Here is a 19,636-nt window from a genome sequence, read left to right on the forward strand (position 1 = left end):
GTTTGCAATTGTCTCCATACTCGCCTAACTTCTGTCCATTAGACTATCGGTAGAACTTTCTTTGGATGTCCAATGAAATTTCACGAGCTGCAGGTAAAATGCTGCGATGGGTATATACCGGGATGAATTGTTTGGGATTGGGAGTTTTGGAAACTTTCCTATAATTCAGTTTAAAGAGTTTGTAAGGATAACAAGGACCTAATGGTGGAAAATGGAAAATATTGAAGTTAAACAAGAACCCCTAGAATTGTCAGAGTTACCAGAGGAAGGACAAAGCGAAGAATTACTAAATTCTGTGATTGTAAAGGAAGAATATTGTCTTCAGGATCCTCAGAAAGTTCCTGTATCCTTATGCAATGTTAAGACAGAGTAAGTAGCATATAGAAATTACTCACAAACCTTCCTAGAATTCTGATAAATCTTATAATTCTAACAGGCCTGAGCTAGAAGAATCACAAAAAGAGAATGAGGATGAGAAGAAATTTGAATGCAAAATCTGCTCAAGAAGATTCAAAACACCAGGAAATCTGAAGACTCACAAAAGAGCTCACAAAGCCAAGAAGTACAAATGTGAAGTATGCAAAAAAGACTTCCTGAGGCGTAAAGACTGGAAGAATCACAGGAAACGTCACCACCTCTTAATCCCCTGCACCAAACCATTCTGTGAGGAAGCATTCGACAGCCTTACTGCCCGTGATAAGCACCTCAAAGAACACACTGGTAACAAAATTCGGTGTAAGGTTTGCAATAAAGTGGTTAAGAGTCAGGAAGACATGCCTGCTCATATGCAAATTCACCGGAAATTCCCAAAGGATGAACTCCTGCCTGATCAACTATTCAAATAAAAGTATTTCGCTTTTTTGGAATCTTTTGTGAAATAAAATTTAGTAGATTAATTTCGTTAAATTGCTTGTATAGTATAATAAGTATTTAATTCGCTTCCTGTGAGACTAAAAATAAATTGTCGACAAAAAAAACGATCAAAAAAATATTCTGACATTCACCCCTCTCACACAAAACATTCAAAACATAACCTCAATTTTTGCAAAAGATGCAAAAATAGTGGAGCTGATGATGATTTCTTGGTCTCTTTACGCGTAAATTGTGGGCTCTTTAGTGGATTTTGTGGCAGTAATGGCAGCCTCTTATAACCAGGAGGGAGTAGTGTTTGATATTTCCATTGTTAAGGAAGAGTATGAGGTCCAGGAATGGGATGAAGAGAGCAATACGAATGAAGACACAATGGGGTGAGTTTTGGAAGATTTAGAATTTCTTGGAATTCAGATTAAGAATGAGATTTGAAGTCCTAGAAATTGTTAAAGAAGCTCTAAATTAATACTTTTAAATTGGTATTTAGAAAGACTTGTTCTCCTCATTTTCTTTCCTAGAAATTACCCTGTACATCCTAAAAACATTCCGAGTACTTCATCTAAGAAAAGAGTCCTTGTTAATCAGTCATCAAGGAGGCAAAGAGGAGGTTCTGCAATACAACCAAGATCATCATCTGAAGATATGGAATACATTACGGATTTATCTCTGGAGGAGATAGTACAAAAGTCCCTGGAAACAATGACTCGTGATAAATTCTTCAATTGTTGCGTCTGCTTCAAGCGCTTCAAATACAATGGCCCGAAGGATGTGAGGAAGCACATGGTTATTCATATGCGCAATAGACCTTCCTACCCGTGTCAATTTTGTCACAAAACATTCCTTTGGGAAGATAGTCAGTTGCGGCATCAGGTACGTTGTTCCGGAATGCCAATGAATGGTGCAACTGATATGGAACATCCGGTATTTGGGAATCTCGTTAGTTCTCTCACCATTGATTCCTCCACCCATGACGTGTCTTCATCCCAAAGTTATCCATCGATTGTATCATCTCGAAGAGATAATATTCCGGAACACTTTTCCTTCCAGCCATCAACAAATCAGAGCCGAAGAGATCGAATAATTGACTTGTCGGAGGATTCTCCAACAGAAGAGAACAATTCTGATGCATTGAACTTCCAGACTGAGGTGCAGAGAACTTCCATTTCTTGCACAAAATGCCCCATAAAGTTGAACGATAAGACTGCCTTTGAGGATCACATGAGGAATCATGAAATGAATAAATCTACAAAATATGTCTGCAGGTACTGCGGGAACAAGTACAAATGGGTGGCTAGTTGGAAGCAGCATGAGGAGATTTGTAAGCAAATTAAGACTAAGCCCAAATTTTCATGTCAAACCTGCGGGAATAGGTATCATGAGAAGGTTTCTCTGCTTGGGCACAAGCTAACATGTCGAAAAATTATTAAAAATTATTCAGCTGGAGTATCTGGGAATACCCAGCCGGAAAAGTTAAGCAGTGAAAGGGGAGCCAATGTATCATATCCCTGTGGCATATGTGGCAATACGTACAAGACAATGCAAATAATGCGACGACATAAGAGGAAGTGCCAAGCTACAGAAGGTACACCAAAGTATTCGTGTGACAACTGTGGCAATAGATTTCATCGGCAAGTCTCAATGGTGCATCATAAGAATGTCTGTAGCTACCAAATGGCGGCTTTTTCCAAGGCACTGAAGCCTGAAAATACCACAAATGTTGCTGCTGATGATCAGCCGGAAGATGTTCAGAATGTTTCAGAAGGAGAATATGAGGCCATCACCCTGACGTGCCACACTTGCAGTCAGACATTCAACAATTGGACACACTTGATGTCTCATCAAAGGAATGCGTGCACAAGGGTAGAAGGTACACAACCATACTGCTGTGGCTTCTGCAAAAAAGGCTTCAATGACGAATACTGCATGGATCGACACTACAGAATTTGTGCCAATAAATACATTTCACAGAGTCCCACGATAGTTCCGGACAATGTGCAAGAGACACCAACAACGGCTATTCCAAGTTCACTGCTGAACAGCTTCAAATGCCCTCAATGCAGAAAGGAATTCACGGAGAAAAAAGTATTGGAAAAGCATATGATTGTCCACAAGCCAAATCGTCCGCGGTATTCATGTGAAATCTGTGGCAATATGTATCTGTGGAAAAACGATAAGGAAAACCATAAGAAGCAATGTGCCAAAATGCACAAATTACCCACACTCCAATGTCAATACTGTCAAAATAAATACCACACAGATATTGCCCTGAACGGTCATATGCGATTCTGCAAGAAGGCTCATAAGAAGACTCAAGAAAACCAATCTCCCTCCCTACACGAAGATGCGTATTCCAATGAAAATCTTGAGCTCCTTAATTGCTCAATTTGTGGTAAAATGTTCAGTAAGAAGGATTACTTGAAGATCCACATGAGGACACACACAAAACCCGGCTCCTCATTTGCCTGTGATCTCTGTGGGAATTTGTACAGGAATTTCCAATTGCTGAAGACGCATCGAAAAGAGTGTCAGGACGCTGAAGGTGTCCCCAAGTGTGTTTGCCTCATTTGTGGCAATAGATTCCACGATGAGCATTCAATGGAGGAACATCGGAAGACCTGCAGTATCCACAACCTCACGCAAACGGGAATTGATTCAGGTTAGTGCTAAAGAATAAAATATTTATGCGGGAAGATCTCTTGAAGAGAAAAAATCTAGGGATTAACAGAATGTCCAGCAGGGTGGAGATTCAATAATATGGTTTTTAAAAAGTTTCCTTGTTTTATGAAAAATGAAAAATCGAAAAAATTCGTTGATTTTTAAATCTCTAATCGTTTAATTGTCGATTTATGACGTTTCAGTTTCTTTTGAAATATCCCTTCATCAGGCATTTGAAGGGAAGTGAAAAGATTGAGGAAAAGTATTCTTAAAACAAACTTATCTTTTTTTTTTTGATAAAATTATTTTTATTGAGTTTAGAAATCTTAAGTTTATAGAGATTTAGAAAAGATTTTAAAATTATAACAGAAAAAATCATTAAATTAATTGAGTTCTTAAAAAATACTGATCACAGTATTTTAAATAAAAATTCCCAAAAGAGGCTTTTACCTAGATAATGGGTCTTATTCTGCGATTAAAAAATCTTTGAAATTTTAAGAATTTCTTGGTACAAAAATCGTTCCATTCTCAGTTTTTTTTGAGTTTTTCGCGAAGTCTTACAATTACAAACCGTCTGGAAATTTTAATTTTGAACCAGAACTCTTCTTTCATGCAAGAAGTTGTAAAGTTGTAGAACTCTTCGTTCATGCAAGAAGTTGTAAAGTTGTAGAACTCTTCTAATAACAGAACCCGTTCGACTTTTGCGAAATTAATAATATTTTTTATATCATTTTTATGCACTTAAAGTTAACAAAGTATAATTATTGAGCGACTGTAAATTAGGCAAATCTGGCTTAGAAGCTCATTTTTGTTTAAGAAATAATATTAGAACATTTTTTGTTCTTTAAAATACATTTTATTAATTTTTAGACAGCGATTTTGCAATGAGTAGTGATGAAACTTCTGTTGCACAAGAAGTTCAAGATGAGCCAATTAATTTGGATGATGAAGAAAGGTGAGTTGAAGGAATACCGAATTAATAAGGATCTGTATTAAGACGAGCATAAAAACATTACAACATTATCTTGATGTAGTGACAAATTGGAGGAACCTCAAGGATCGTCACATGATGTTGCCGAAAATCCCGATGAGGCTCCACAAACAGTTCAAGGGAATGAAGAGAATTTAACGTTTGATGAATGTTTGGAAAAGTCTCTGAAAACAAAGACTCCTGATAAATTTGTAAACTGCTGCATTTGCCAGAAGCGCTACAAATGCGCCTGTAAGTCTGATTTTAAGGATCACATGTACACCCATTTTAAGGACAAACTCAGGTTTTCATGCCGATATTGTGGAAAAAAATTTCACTGGAAGAGCCGGGCGTACCTTCATGAGGCAAAATGCCCGAAGAATACAGAGAAGTTTACTTGTGGAAATTGCGGAAGTAAATTCAGCGATGAATCATCTTTCAAGCAACATCAAGGTGAATGTATTGCTCCAAAGCCAAAAGCCCAAGATTCCTGCAAAGATTCGGCTGAAGAGAATGCTAAGGGAAGGGATGAAAGTGATGAATTTCAAGGAAAATCAGAAGATCAGACACCAACCAAGAGCAACCAACAGTTGTACAGATGCAAAATTTGTAGTACGGAATTCAAGAGTAGGTACCTCATGGTGAGACATTCAATTGCTCACATGCAAAATATGGAATATGGAAGAGCAATCTTTTCCTGCATATCCTGTGGAAATAGGTACTTGAGGAAGAATGAAATGAGGGCACATGAGAAGAAATGCCAAATAGCAACCACTCTACCCACATTTCCATGTGAAATTTGCGGAAATATGTACTACACTGAGGATATTTTGCGTTTTCACGTTAAAACGTGCAATGGACTACCAATGGCAGCCTTTGAGAGTATTCCAGCTGCTGATAAGGAAGCTTCAAATGAGGCACTAAATTAGGCTCCCTGTAAATGCTATAAAATCAAGAGAATCCCAAATAAATGAGCCAGAGCTTTGCTTAATTTGTGAAAAAATCAACAAAGGAACATTCGTTGGTTCAACTTCGAAAAAATTGTTTTTGTTATTTAAAATTAAATTTTCTGCAATTCAAAGTTTTACATTTTATTATGAGCAATTTTGATGTTTATAATAAAAAGAATATTAAAATGAATTCGTGGTTTTTTGCAATCTTTTTGGATTTCGCAGAATTTCTTTGCAACTCTTTAGGTCTTTTAGCTTAACCATAATAACTTTTTTAGATAATTTATAGAATCAGTGATGCAACTTTTAAATAAAATTCAACATTTCTTTCCTGTTGTATCAACAGATGCTGCAATGAACAACAAGAAGCTCAGCGAAAAAGAAGTAAAAGATGAACTACAAAAGCCTACAAAGACTGCTAAACGAAAGCGTAATGAAAGGTAAGTTCAATCATTTAAAAAATGTACTGGTAAGCTGACCAAGCTTACGAGAGCTGTGTTTCTTTCAGTGTACCAATTTTGTGAGAGCAAACTAGAACGCGAATTAATTTAAATACGCGCAAAGTCGGGAAAAGTTGAAAAGTCATTCCTCAAGAAATCTTTAAAACGCCATATCTCGAGAACGGATCCATAGATTTTCATAAATTTTTTTTTGTTTGAAAGGTCTTGAAGTCATCTATAACATATCGAAAAATGAAACAAATTTATGTCGCCATTTTCGAAAAATTCGAGTTCGAAATTTTCGAAAATTTTGTTTTTGATTTTAGCGCCTCTTGCGGTCATTTCTCGAAGTTGCAATGTTCTAGACATTTGTAGGGTTTCACGAAACCTTTCATTTGCGCTTGAGTTGATCAAGATCGGACTTGTAGAACCTGAGATATGACATGCCAACTTTGGAAGGCTATATCTCGAGAACGGATCCATAGATTTTCTTCATTTTTGGCATGAAACTAGATAATATAGTCAGCTACAACATATCAAAAAATGAAAAAAATTTATGTCGCCGTTTTCGAGATATTCATCGAAAACTCATCGAAAATTTTGTTTTTGATTTTTGGCCCCCTAGCGGTCACTTTTGAAACTTCGGATGTTCTAGAGAGTTGTAGGGTTTGTTGAGATCTTTCATTTGACTCCGGGTTGATCAAAATCGGTCAAGCCGTTTTCGAGTTATGGTCGATTTTCGATGAAAAATTGTGGCGGCCATATTCACTAAACGGCTTGACCGATTTTCGAAAATGAGGTATCGTTGGAAAGGTATTGATGGCCCCTACAACATATCAAAATTTCAGACCTCTAGCTATAATAGCGGCTGAGATATAGCGAAAACAAAATTTTGAGGTTATTCAAAATGGCGGACGGGGGGGTGGGGGGGTGGATTTGACCTCATAATCGGATTTCTTCAGGTCGATATTTAAACTTTGCCGTTTACCGCAAGTCTCTATCTATCACCGTTCTCTTGCAATTTAAGTTTATAATCCGGACGGACGGCCGGCCGGCCGGAAAAAACTTATTTTTGGCGCATACGTTTTTTGGAATGTGGGGACCCTAATTCGTGCTCATACCAAGTTTGAGCCCGATCTGACGACTTTCGATTTTGCTCGGTACACAAAAGCTGTGTCTGAAAGAAACACAGCTAATTCATCAAATTGCTTCAAAGAATCCTAAAAAAAATACCATTTCAACAATCATCCATCACATAGGAGTAGCACTGAATACTCATCGAAGGATTCCGTGGAAGGTGATAATTTAATTAGGATAGACGGGAGAGACTTAACATTGCATGAATGCGTTAAATTGACACTCGAAACAATGACCCCATATAAGGTCTTTACATGTTGCTACTGCCACAAGCAGTACAAATACAATGGACCGAGTGAATTGATGAAGCACATGAGTATTCATTTGAACAATCGTCCTTCGTATCCCTGCAAAGTGTGCGGAAGGACATTTTTCTGGGAGAAGAGTCACAGTAGGCACGAAGCACAATGCAAACATAGCATCCAGGATGGTTTCTTCTGCTGTACAATTTGCAAAAAAAAGTATGAGACTGAGAAGGATGTGGAAGTTCATATGATGGAGCATATCAACAGATCAAAGTCACGAGCAAATGAGGGAGAAAGTTTGGAATTTTCATGTAAAAATTGCGGAATCCGATATCAAACTGAAAGTTCTCTAATTGCTCATGCAAAGATTTGCAGTAAGATGCAATGCTTTGAAGCTCAAACTTATCCTGAAATCCATGTAATAAGTGATGATGATGAATCAACGGATGAATCATCAAATTCGTAGGATGAGATGCCCTAGAAGAGGTTGTTGAGGACTTTTTAAAATCAACGTTTGAATCAACGTTAAAAGTAGGTCCATCAGTGAATTTTTTATGAATGAAGAGAGAAAAACAATAAAAGTTAAATTAAATCAACAAAAAAAAGTTCTTCACGAGAAACACAAAAAAATCATAAAATAATATTTTTTCTTTCAACATATTATTGAATGAATAATTTCTCCTCATTCAAGTTGTACTCTTTTAACGTTTATTAAAGTCCCACTGTATTTTTTAATAAATAAATTGAGAAAAGTGAGAAAAAAATATTTTAATTTATGTAAAACCGTTGAGAAAATCCCTTGAAATAGTGGACTTGTCGTAGGACGCGGCAACTATTTTGCGGGTTGAACCTAAAATTTTTTTTAACATAACCTCACATTTGTTGAAGTTGCTGCTGCTTTACAAGTTGGATGCTATTCAATTGTGCGCAGCGGATGTTTTGAGCATAATTTTGGTACAGCAATGGAGGAGGAAGTGGAAGTACAAGATGAATTAATGGACTTGTCCATTGTTAAGAAGGAACTTGCTGGTGATGCATTCACATTGGAGGACTCGGTAGATGATGAAAGGTGAGTTTTAGTGGAGGTTGCTTTGGATGTGCAACACCTTCAAAATCATTTTTTTCTTTTAGAGAATCCTTGGAGGAGTTACATCCATTGGATGCTGTAGAAGCTGAATTGGCAATAAAGGAGGAGGATGACGTTTGTCGTGATTTGTCTTTTGATGAGAACGTTGAGAAATATATGGAAACTTCAACTTCCGGTGGGGCTATGCGTTGTTGCTTCTGCAACCGCGGCTTTCGGCAGAAGTTTATGCTAAAGCGTCATTTGAGCATCCATATGGACAATAGACCGTCATTTTCGTGCGAATTCTGCGGTAATAGCTACACCTGGATAGATAGCTTGCGGCGACATTCACAGAAATGCAAGAAAAATGCACATACCGTCGCGCAGTATCGCTGCACAACCTGCTGGAGGAATTTCAATCAGGAAATTTATCTCATTGAACATCAAAAGGACTGCAGTGGCCAAAAGGGTACACCCTCAAATTCATTGAACATCAATACAACTCCCGATGATGCTCATGATGAAACTACAGCGTTTGCGGATGTTGCTGGTGATGCAGCTTCCCGGAATGATGGAAAATTGGATTTGTTTGAATGTGGTATTTGCTACAAAAAATTCAAAAATAAGGACTTTTTTGAGAAACATCAGGGCATTCATACACTGCTGCAGACTCCACACAATTGCAACACCTGCGGTAATACGTACAAATATCGTGGGAGTCTTGTGAGGCATCAGCTCATGTGTGAGGTAAAGAAGAAATTTTATTTGATTTTCTTTATAATTTGTTGTTGCTACTTGAATGAAAATTCTTACTTTTGTAGATAATGGAAGAACCAACAATCCCCTACACCTGTCCTAATTGTGGAAACACCTTCAATCAGGTGCTCACCTTGACGCAACATCGAAAAGTTTGCGGACAGCAGCCTAAGAGTCAGAAGCAACAGGAAGAAGGTCCCTCAAAGCCCCCGGATGTGGAGGAAAACACAACAAAGGGAGTCAATGAAGAAAAAATGATACCAAGTGATGTCAAAAAGGCAACCCGACGTGTCTTTTCATGCCAAATCTGCGGAAATACGTATCGACATAGCCACAGCATGAAAAGGCATCAGAGAATGTGCAAAGAAATGGGGGATACAGCCAAATTTTCTTGCTCAATTTGTGGAAATAAATTCCACGAGAGGATTTCAATGATTCAACACTGGAGAGTCTGCAGAGGACATGTTAAGAAGGTTTCCGGGATTGTCAAACAGAAGCCCGGCGTCAAAATGATAAGAATTCGAACAAGGAAAGTAGGTTTGTTCCCCTGTGGTATATGTGGGAGAACGTATACGTGGGAATCGAACTTACGGAGGCATCAGAAGACATGCACAAAGGATGTGAAACCCCCGGAGAAACCAATGGAGAATCTTCTTCGTTTTTCGTGTCAGAAATGCGGAAGTATGTTCAATGAGCAGTCTATGCTTGATACACATGCAAAAATCTGCAGTAGTAATGTTCCGATGGATGTTATGAAGGAGCTGAATGAAGATTTTGCAGTTACAACAGCAACGAAAACTGCAACAACTGCTGCCAATGCAAGGGTGGAAGAGCAAAGGCCACGTCTCAAGAAGCAAATCCTCTATTCGTGCAGAATTTGTGGTAATGCCTACAAGCACCGTGGAAGTAGATTCAGGCATCAGAAAGAATGCGAACTAAAGGCCAGCAAACAACAACTTACATGCCTAACGTGTGGAAATAAGTTTCGCGACGTCAGTGCACTCGAAGTGCATCGAAATTCATGTAGGGCAGTGACTAAAAATCCTCAAAAGCCAGACGTGCTCACTGGGAGTGAGAATCAAGGTGAGAAGCGCCTGAAGCCATCGAGAAAAGGAGTATTTTCGTGTGAAAATTGTGGAAAAATCTACGCATGGAAATTTACTCTGCAACGTCATCAGAGAAAGTGTTGCAAAAATGATGCAACCTCGCGGCAGACACTGCCAAAATTATCACCAAAGAAGGAGGATAGAAAGGAAGCCATTTTGAGTGTAAAATCAGAGATAGAGGCTTCAACTGCTACAACTGAAGATCAGTTGAAACAGGAAGGAAAGCCAAAGGACGCCATTGCAACTGCATCATCATCAGGGTATTCATGCAAAAATTGTGGAAATGTCTACAAACACAGCACAAGTATGATCAGGCATCAGAGGATTTGTGAAGCTCTCGGGCTTAGACCACAAATCTCTTGTTCTGGCTGTGGAAATAAATTCCACAATCAATTTTCACTGCTGCAGCACAAGAAAGCTTGCAGTGGAGGCGACACAGTTCCAGTTATTGAGAAAAAGAAAATAATTCTGGGACCTGGAATAATCCGAAAGAGGCGCTTTGTGAGGAAGAAGGGATCACATTCCTGTAAAAACTGTGGAAATGTCTACCAGTGGAAGTACACGATGCAGAGGCATCAGATGAAGTGTGAGAAAAGGCATGGAAAACCCGAATTTTCATGTGAAAGCTGTGGAAATAAATTCTATCAGAAGAATTCGCTTATGGGGCACATTAATAAGTGTCCAAAGAGGCAGGAAGCTGAGAATAGAGAAGAGAAGGAAGAAGGAAAAGAAGGAGGAAATACTGGAGGAATGGAAGAAAACAATGAAGGAGAACAGGAAGACATCAAGGAGGGAAAAGAGAAGAAAGACAAAGTTAAAGGAAAGAAAGGAAGCAAGAAAGAAGAAAAAGAGGAAAATATCCAGGACTTCCGTGAACATCAGCAGCCAAAGACCACGACTTGTAGTGATGGGCTTCCAGTAAAACAGCTAACTCCCCATTCATGCAATTCCTGTGGCAACAGCTACAAACACAGCTCAAGCCTCTATCGCCACTATTCATCTTGCAAGGGAAAAGTTGAAGCAGCTCCAACGCTATCTTGCACAATGTGTGGAAATGTGTTCCACGAAGAAGCGTCCTTTGTGGAACATGTTAAAATATGCGGTGAACAGGCTGAGCAAGTTTTGGAGAGTTCTTCCAATGTACAAAAGCCCGCAAAAGAAGATGAAAAGTCAAAGAAGGATGATCAAATGGAAGCATCCAGTGAAATTGAGAATCAAAAGAATCTCTCAGAAACTTTGAGTACGTCACCACAGTACGTTTGCATAATTTGTGAGAATAATTTCAACGGAAAGATCTCATTCGATGCACATATTGATGAATGCCGAAAGCTCTTTTGGGACACAAAGGATGATTCAAGTGAGGAGTCAGATGAACAGCCTGATCCTCCGGAAGAGATTAAAATATTTGAGTGTTCCATTTGCTCAACGTCCTTCAAGTCAAAAACAGACATGATGGACCATGCTGTGACGCACATGAAGAATAAACCACGACATACCTGCAAATTATGCGGCAATACGTACGCATGGAAGAGAAATCTCCTCAAGCACATGGAACAATGTGAGAAAATCCCGCAAAAATCTCCAATTTCTGGAAGCTCTTCGGCTAATGCTGGCTCCGAAATGCTAAAATGTCCGTTCTGCACGAAGAAATTCAAGCAAGAAATCAACCTGAAGAAGCATTTAGTTAAACATGATGCGGACAAGAACACTAGGTTTGCGTGCAAGTATTGTGGCAATAAATATCGTCACAATGCAAGCCTCTATAGGCATCAAAACTCTTGCAACGCAGGAAATAGTTCACCAAAGGAGATTTGCCGATTCTGTGGCAACAAGTTCCACGATAGATTCTCCCTTTTGCAGCATTGGAAGGTCTGCGACTTCAAGATTAAAGGTCAAGCATCAGAGGAGCTCAACATGAGCAAGAAATCACAAGGAGGAAGGTCAAAGAAGGACTCTCAAATGAATGAAGAAGAAGCTTTTGATGCTTTCTTTGCAAATCAAACTTCAGACACAAATGATGAGGAAATTGATATGACGGAGCCATTGGAGGATCAATGCATGGACTCTCAAGCAGTTGATATGGCAAATGTGAATCAACAAAGCACAAATGGGCAGTTTGTGGTAAAAATTGAGGAGAAGGTTGTTCAGGGAAATCATCTGAATGCCTAAAAAAGAGGTATATGGTGAAGAATTTATTAATTTTTTAATCGAAAATTTAAATAATATTTTTTTTACAGAACCCCTATTGGATAGAGAAAGCTACTGATCTTCCAAGAAACAATCATCATAAAAAAAACATACTTTTTAAATTTAAACCAGTTATTATTAATCTTGAATTAATTTGTTGTGCTCTTGACGTAAATATTCTTATGAAAAGAACTATAAATTACTTTAAATAACCAAAAAGGAATTTTTTATCTCTGAAGTGCCTTAATTGAAATAAATTTAAAAACTTTGCTCCAAAAAATAATTTTTTTTTAACAGAAAATTAAGTGTTTTTTGCATTTTTTTATGTATTAATATTCTGTAGTTCTAGTTCGACTAAAACTCAAGATATCGAAGAAATATAAAAAAAAATTATTTCAATTATTTTTTGAAGTATTTTCTTTTTAAAATAAAAATTTATAAAATATACTCCTGATGCACGATTTTACGATTTTAAGCTTTTAGAGAATTCCCTGCTCAAGGAAGTCTCTGGTTCTGATTTAAATTTCAATTAAAACTTACAAAGGAGAAGAAAAAGTCGATCCCGAAAGTATCTGCGGATAAATTGATATTTCTACTTTAGTTTTTCCAACTTCTTATTTTTAGAAAACTACAAGAAATATTTTTTTTATGACACTTGAATTAAAATTTATTTTTGTTTCACCTACTACTGGCAGTTACTTTTCAAAATATCAAATTTTGCACCTAAATTCTATCACAGCGCCACCATTGGGTAAGTCGCAAAATAAAGTTTGTGAAAGGAATTTGAGGTTAGGGATAATAGAAATCAACTTGTTTTGAAGGATTTCTCTGCTCTAAATTGTCCAGGAATCTGGGTTTCTGTTAATGTTTAAGTGATGTCCGACGAAGAGGAAGCCAATGTACCCACAGAGGGAACTGATGAGCAAGAAGAAGATCCCAATCAGGAAGATTTTTGCCGATTGTGTGCAAAAAATATCAAAGGAGAGGAATCAATTTCAATTTTTGACGACAATCTCCATGAATCCCTCGATGAATTGCTCGGGATTGGTGTAAGTGGAATGATTGGGCGAACATGATGGCAAAAAGTAACATCTGGGTGGGATTTTTTCTCTTTCCAGGTTGGAGTTTCGGATGTATGGCCAAAGAGAGTGTGTCCAAAGTGCATCCGGAAAGCAACGAAATCGATAAAATTCGTTCGTGGAGTCCGAAAGAGTGAGGCTCTCTTCAAGAGGCTCTTCGGTGCGAATGGACCTGTTGTGGAGTTTGTCGTGAAGGAAGTATCAGGGGGCGTGGAAATGGATTTCAACAGTGACAGCGACGACGTGGAAGTAATTTCGGATGATGAGGCATTCCCGGAGGATGGTGTGATGATCAAGGAGGAAGGTGAAGCGCCTGATGACACAGATGATTCAATTCCATACCTAAAGGCATCCGATCCAATACCAGAAGCCTACCTGGAGATGGAATACACTGCAGAACAGCCGTATATTGAGCCACAGAATGAAGATGAAGATGCCCTGCCAGCTGTTTTAGCACCACGACGACGCTACAAGACAGATGCAGATTTCCGGCGTGTTGAGGCGTACTACACACTCAACTGCATGTACTGCCTTATTCACTTTACACGACTCAAAGAGCTTCGGGCGCACTATCGTGAAATGCACCATCAGGAGGGTTTTGTTCTGTGCTGTGGCAAAAAACTCTTCCGTCTCACCTACATGTTGGACCACATGGAGTACCATGCAAATCCCGAGGCATTCAAATGCGACCAATGCGGCAAATGCACAGACAGTCAACTCCATCTGCGTACGCATCAGCAGCAAGCGCATCCGGGTATCTACAGTCGCCGGAAAAAGGTGATTGAACGCCTGTCTGAAGCCACAAAACTCAATCGTTTCCCGTGCGAATACTGCGGCAGGGAGTTTGACTACAAATGCGCCATGGAACGGCATGTGGCGCAAATTCATCAAGGTGGCATCTACGAGACGTGCAGTGTGTGCTGTAAGCAGTTCAAGTGTCGCATCTCCTACCAGAGGCATATGCGCCTTCATGAAATGGAAATGTCTGCGGGGAATGTTTTTGTCGACGAGACTGATCAGGCGGTGCTCATCAACTGATTCAGTTGTGTGGTAAGTGAGCCTCGTACTTCCTCTCTGTTTTAGTTAAATTCCTCCCACTTACATTCATTGTGCAATATTAAGATCATTATTATACGGGAATATAAGGGCCCCAATGCTCCAATATTGAATTTTTAGACAAATATTTGTAAATTTTCAAACCTTTAAAGAATCTGTTAAACATTTTTTTTTCTTAGATTTTGATTTGTGCTATAAAATTGTAAATATATAGATTTTTATAAAGACTGCATGTTGGCACTGAGCTAGATTGAACAATGATCGTGTTAAATATCCGTAAAATATCAACAATTTATCGTGTTATATAATTTGATTTTTTGTGTTTTTTTAATGAACAAATTTTTTAAACTTTCTATCTGCAATAGTACGTGAGATATTGACGGTATTAGATGGAAAATAATTCTAAATTCTTTTAAATGAAACAAAATATAAAACTTTTTCAATTTTCTTTTGAACAGTCTTATTTTTTTTAATAAGAGAAAGACTGTTTAAAACTACCCACATGTATTAGAGTATTAAAAAAATAACTTTTTTTTATTTAATTCAAAAAATATTTAAATTAAATGGCAATTGAAAGAATGGAATATTTCTGTGCAATATTAAACTTACTTTTTTGTTATTTGTTACATAAAAAAAATACCTTAAAATTTTCGCATTTAGACCGTTTCACCACTAAATCTTTAACTTTTCGTCAAAGACAATTTTTTATTATTTTTTTTTCGTTGATTTATTCTAAAAATGTTAAATTGAAAATATTTAGCTGCATTTTTATTTTTCAAAAATATATTGTGGTTCTTAAAACGTTACCTGTTTCACCTTCTACCGTAAAAGAACTAAAATGTCAATGAGCTAAAACAATTTATGAAAAAGAAAGCTAAGATTGGCTTTAAATAGTCAATATGTATTAGAGAAAATTAAAATAATATATTCCACCACACTAGAAGATAAGATTTGCAAAAAAAAAATAAATAAAAAACTATAAATGAAAATAGAATTTATTTTTAATAATAAATTTATTTCAGGCATGTCTTCAGGTAAATCAATTACATTTCTCTTTATGAACAAATTCAGGCTCAATTTATTTACATAGATTTTTTATTTAAAAACAAATCATATTTAGATGGGAATGTGAGGAGTATATATTTTAATAAAAGGGAGGGGGGGTGTGAGGGTGTGATTTAGCTCTCTCCTTGTCAATGGCACATCAGGGTACACAGCAGACCCAACCCGCGTGAACTTTGCACATTCTCTTCTCCAGCACAGAGAAGTGAATGGAAAGTTTGATTTTATTTTTTGCGAAGATTTTCAAAGAAGGCAATATTGCTCTTGAGCCGTCCAGGCAGGAGTACCGGACTCGGGGGCCTCTCGGGGCTTGAGTGTCTCTTGCCTTTCTCCTCTTCTTTAGCTACATGGCGGGTCTCGGGGGCTGTCTCATCTTCCTGGCTTGTCGAATGTCTGTTTTGAATGCAAAAAAAAATTGTTAGAAAAAATGTCTCAATTTTGTTTTAATTAGAAATAAAATCTCACTTCAATTCGTCACGGAATTGCTTCGACAAACTCCTAGCTGTGATACTATATCCGGGTACAATGGGGGACTTTCCATTGCTGGGAGAGCTCTTCTTCCCACTCTCTGGCACCTTTGTTGTCTCCTCTTGGTCTGCCTGAAGAGGTAGCGACTAAAAAGGAATTAAGTTAATAATTTCAATGCATTTCTTTAATTTTTCTTGTTTAACCATCTTTCTTCATTACCGTTCTCAATTTTAACTAAATTATTCCATTATCCATTGAAAACATACAATTAGAGAAAAGCGAATGAAGATTTTAAAAAGAAAACTTTTTTTTTTTTTTGAATATTTGTTTGGGAGAAAAACTTACTTTTGGTCTAACTTTGGGCTTCTGAATGCGTTCTGATTCATTTGATGTGTTCGTGAAGGCGCTCATGAGCTTCTTTACGGACGGTAAAGTTGGCAGAACTTCCTCCTCAATCACCATTTTATTGGTCACATCGCTGTTATTGTTGATCTGAAAAAAAGTTTTATTTTTAAATGACAAAAAAATCAGTTTTTGTTTTCTTTTATATGCTACTGTCTTTTCTAACGTTTAATGATTATGTAAATGAAGAAGAATAAAAAACCCCTTACCTCAACCTTCTTTTCGAGGGATGTGCCATTCAATACAGTCGATTTTGTGGGACTAGTTGGGGTGGTTGAATGGGTGAAAACTGGCGGTTTTTTGGGCGAAAAGAATTTAACTGTATCCGGTGATACAGACTTCTTCACCGTCGGACTCTCAATTGTCTCCTTTTGAACGATTTTTCGTGTCTCCTGAACTTCTTCGTGGATTTCCTCTAGTTCCGTTGTTTCCTTCTCAATCGCCTGAAGGGAAATTGCAAAAGTGGGTTGAGGTTGATCGTCAGTGGGTGTCGATGGTGGGGTTCGGGTACTCCCTAAGGGTTTACGGGAGCTCGTAATGACGCTCTGACGCAATAAGCGCGTTTCACGTGTTTCAATCTCATAGATTCTCGTCGTGTCGGAATCCTCACTTGGTGTCAGGCTGTCCGTTAGCTGAAGGGATGCGTTGCTTGTCTCCGAGGATTCAAAACTCGTGCGCGTCAGGGAATCTCCGGATGCTTCGGCTTCATCCACACGAATGGGTGTTGCCACAAAAAGGCCCGACTGTTGGGAAAGAGAGCAGAAAACTGTCTTTTGCGCCACATTCAACCACTCAAAAATTATCGTTTTAATTGTAAAGAAAATAAAATGATTTCATGATGATTCTTTGCGCTCTTTGGGAGTTTATTGGCGCGATTCTTATTGCTTCGCGGAAGTTACGCAAAGGTGGGAAAAAATTAGATGAATTGCTGAAAGTTAGTACGCGGGAAAAGATTCCGATGAACCAACATTAAATGATTTGTTTTTTAAGAAGAAAAAGGAAATGGAGAAAGTTTGTTGAAAATTATTCAAATTTCTACACCCAAAAAAATTAGGCACAAAGAGGGGAGAAAAAATGTGAAAATGAAGGTCCCTCCTCCTCCATTTGTTAGCTCTCAACTCCTTTTCCCGGTAACCATAGAAAAAAATTCACATAAACTTACCCAAAAAATTGCACTTAATTTTTTTTGCTTTGTACAAGTAAGGAGAGAAAGATGTTCAAAAGAAATATAAAAAAGTGGGTTTGTCTTTACAAAACTAAAAGATAGAAACATCATTTTCACTGCTATTTTATCTTATATTCTTACTTATTCTTTTCAGTAGTTTATTTACAATAAATTGTTTTCCTTATCAAATCCTTATCACTAAAACCAATTTATCGGTTCATTTCTTTACACATTGCACATTAATTGAAGAGTTTGAGGGAAAAGAAAAAAAAAAAGAATTAAGTGAGGGTGGGGACAGTGCTAAAGAGAAAGAGTTTGAAGGGAAAGAGAGAGAGAGGAAAAGTCTCTATAGATACTAACTAAAGAACTACATAGAATAGAATAAAATTATTAGAATTTTTTTTGTACAAAATATTCGTTGTCGGAGAAAAAAGTTTTGTTTTATTCGATAATAGTTTTAAAAGGAAGCCCAGACTTTGCTAAAGCTTTCGTCGATGCCTTTATTTTACAAACCCCCAACCTTTAACTTCCTGAGAAAGGGAATAAATAGAAGGTCTGGTAAACGTTCAAATACTTAAATAGTTTTATAATACATTAAAAGGAAACGGATACATCGTCCTGCAGAACGTCCTGAATGAATGATATAGGAAAGAAAGTAGAGCAGTTGGTAAATGCACGACACCTTTAACCAAAAGTTACCCGGTTCTAATCCCACAAAATCATTTTTCTTTGAAAAATTGTGCTCTATTTAGACGTCAGTCTGTCAGGATTATTATACTTTGTTTTATATGTATTCTCTTAAATTAGACTCAACTATGCAATAAAATCCCGATATTTTCCACTGAATATGGCCATAAAAACAAAAATATTCTGGCACTTTAAGGAACATAACTTTCTATATGCAAGAAAAAAGAGAAATCCCTCCTAATCATCATTTGTTTGTGGCTTTGGGTACTTTTTGCGATCTTTTGTTCGTCTCCTGAGGGAGCTAAGATCATCGTAAACCGTCTCTATGCACTCATTGCGTCCCGCTGCATAAAAACGCCATGAAGCATCACTCTCCGTGTCTGAATCTCTAAATGAATGGAGAACAGACACGGATGAGGCGCTCTTGAGACGTTGCAGGGGATCCACAATGGTTGGCTCATCCTCAGTGGATGGATCGTCAAAGATGGGATTGAGAACAAAGTTACTTGTACCCTTTGCGGCACGAAAACTATTTCGCCGGAGATCATTGTGAAGCAATTTTGCCTCAAAGGATGCCACCTCACTGGCTGTTGGTCTAAAGGTTTGCGTCATCGGGCGTCTTCTGTCCACAGAGTGCACCTCCATGTCATCCAGTGGATTACGCGTACGGAATGACTTGAGGGAGACACTACGACGGAGTTTTGTATTGCGTGCAAAGTCAAAATTCCCACCGGAACCGGCGAGGAATTTGTTGAGGATGTAGGAGGAGTTTGTGTCATAATTGGTGCTGTTGGTGGGTCTTTCTGTGGGCACGGCATGGCTGTCATTTAAGACGATCTGTGGGTAGAAGCAGGAATTTTCATTCAATGCACTCACTTTGTCCTCATCGGAAGTTCTCGGTGGTGGTGTAGTCTCTCCCAACTGTTGCTTCTTTCGTGTTCCTGAGGATCTCTTTGCGTCATTTATGTAGTAATCTCTGCCGTATCTGTTATAATGAGGAAGGAAAAAAGAGAAAGAGAGAAAAAAGAATTAAATTTTCGTGAGTCCCTATCAAGGAGATGATTTTTTCCTGATCCGATGGAATTATTACCTTTTGTGGTCCGGGCTTCCTTCTCCCAAAACAACTTGCAGCGATCTTTCGGGTGTTTTTGGTGGTGATTCAACATTCGATACACTGCTCGTTGCACTGCTCAGCCCCCCATTGTATCCCTTTCCTACCAGGCGCTGCTGCAGTGCTTCCGGGGAATAGGGATTGTTGGGAATATCTGTGTCCGGATGTTGCCATTTGAGGTGCTCCCTCTCAGCAATGGAACCTGGCAATTAATTTCCCATTAA

At 38.0% G+C, this 19,636-nt stretch overlaps 4 protein-coding genes across 9 annotated transcripts in view; 3 read left to right on the forward strand and 1 right to left on the reverse strand.

Annotated features, from left to right (window-relative positions):
• Nucleotides 1–107: 107 nt before the first annotated feature.
• LOC129793451 (zinc finger protein 18-like) lies at nt 108–906 on the forward strand. The gene is made up of 2 exons (XM_055833466.1): nt 108–369; nt 437–906. Exons 1-2 carry the CDS (start codon nt 212–214, stop codon nt 843–845), a joined length of 567 nt encoding a protein of 188 aa, XP_055689441.1. The 5' UTR covers nt 108–211; the 3' UTR covers nt 846–906.
• Nucleotides 907–1,007: 101 nt separating this feature from the next.
• On the forward strand, nt 1,008–12,365 carry LOC129791527 (uncharacterized). The gene is made up of 9 exons (XM_055829686.1): nt 1,008–1,247; nt 1,389–3,526; nt 4,396–4,480; nt 4,560–5,419; nt 5,792–5,885; nt 7,145–7,729; nt 8,145–8,336; nt 8,399–9,080; nt 9,155–12,365. Exons 1-9 carry the CDS (start codon nt 1,135–1,137, stop codon nt 12,362–12,364), a joined length of 7,959 nt encoding a protein of 2,652 aa, XP_055685661.1. The 5' UTR covers nt 1,008–1,134; the 3' UTR covers nt 12,365.
• Nucleotides 12,366–13,142: 777 nt separating this feature from the next.
• LOC129794235 (zinc finger protein 287-like) lies at nt 13,143–17,434 on the forward strand. The gene is made up of 2 exons (XM_055834924.1): nt 13,143–13,431; nt 13,501–17,434. Exons 1-2 carry the CDS (start codon nt 13,258–13,260, stop codon nt 14,497–14,499), a joined length of 1,173 nt encoding a protein of 390 aa, XP_055690899.1. The 5' UTR covers nt 13,143–13,257; the 3' UTR covers nt 14,500–17,434.
• The window catches only part of LOC129794233 (microtubule-associated protein futsch), a 33,689-nt gene continuing 29,564 nt past the window's right edge, over nt 15,512–19,636 (reverse strand). For all 6 annotated transcript variants that reach the window (XM_055834918.1, XM_055834919.1, XM_055834917.1 and 3 more), the window contains 6 exons: nt 19,392–19,614; nt 19,178–19,286; nt 16,659–17,192; nt 16,393–16,539; nt 16,045–16,193; nt 15,512–15,972 (listed from right to left, as the gene is read on the reverse strand). In XM_055834918.1, the coding sequence (XP_055690893.1) occupies nt 15,804–15,972; nt 16,045–16,193; nt 16,393–16,539; nt 16,659–17,192; nt 19,178–19,286; nt 19,392–19,614 (1,331 nt within the window). In that variant the 3' untranslated portion in view covers nt 15,512–15,803. The remainder of the gene's footprint in view (nt 15,973–16,044; nt 16,194–16,392; nt 16,540–16,658; nt 17,193–19,177; nt 19,287–19,391; nt 19,615–19,636) is intronic.

The sequence above is a fragment of the Lutzomyia longipalpis genome, chromosome 3 (assembly GCF_024334085.1).
Source record: "Lutzomyia longipalpis isolate SR_M1_2022 chromosome 3, ASM2433408v1".
Classification (NCBI taxonomy): domain Eukaryota; kingdom Metazoa; phylum Arthropoda; class Insecta; order Diptera; family Psychodidae; genus Lutzomyia; species Lutzomyia longipalpis.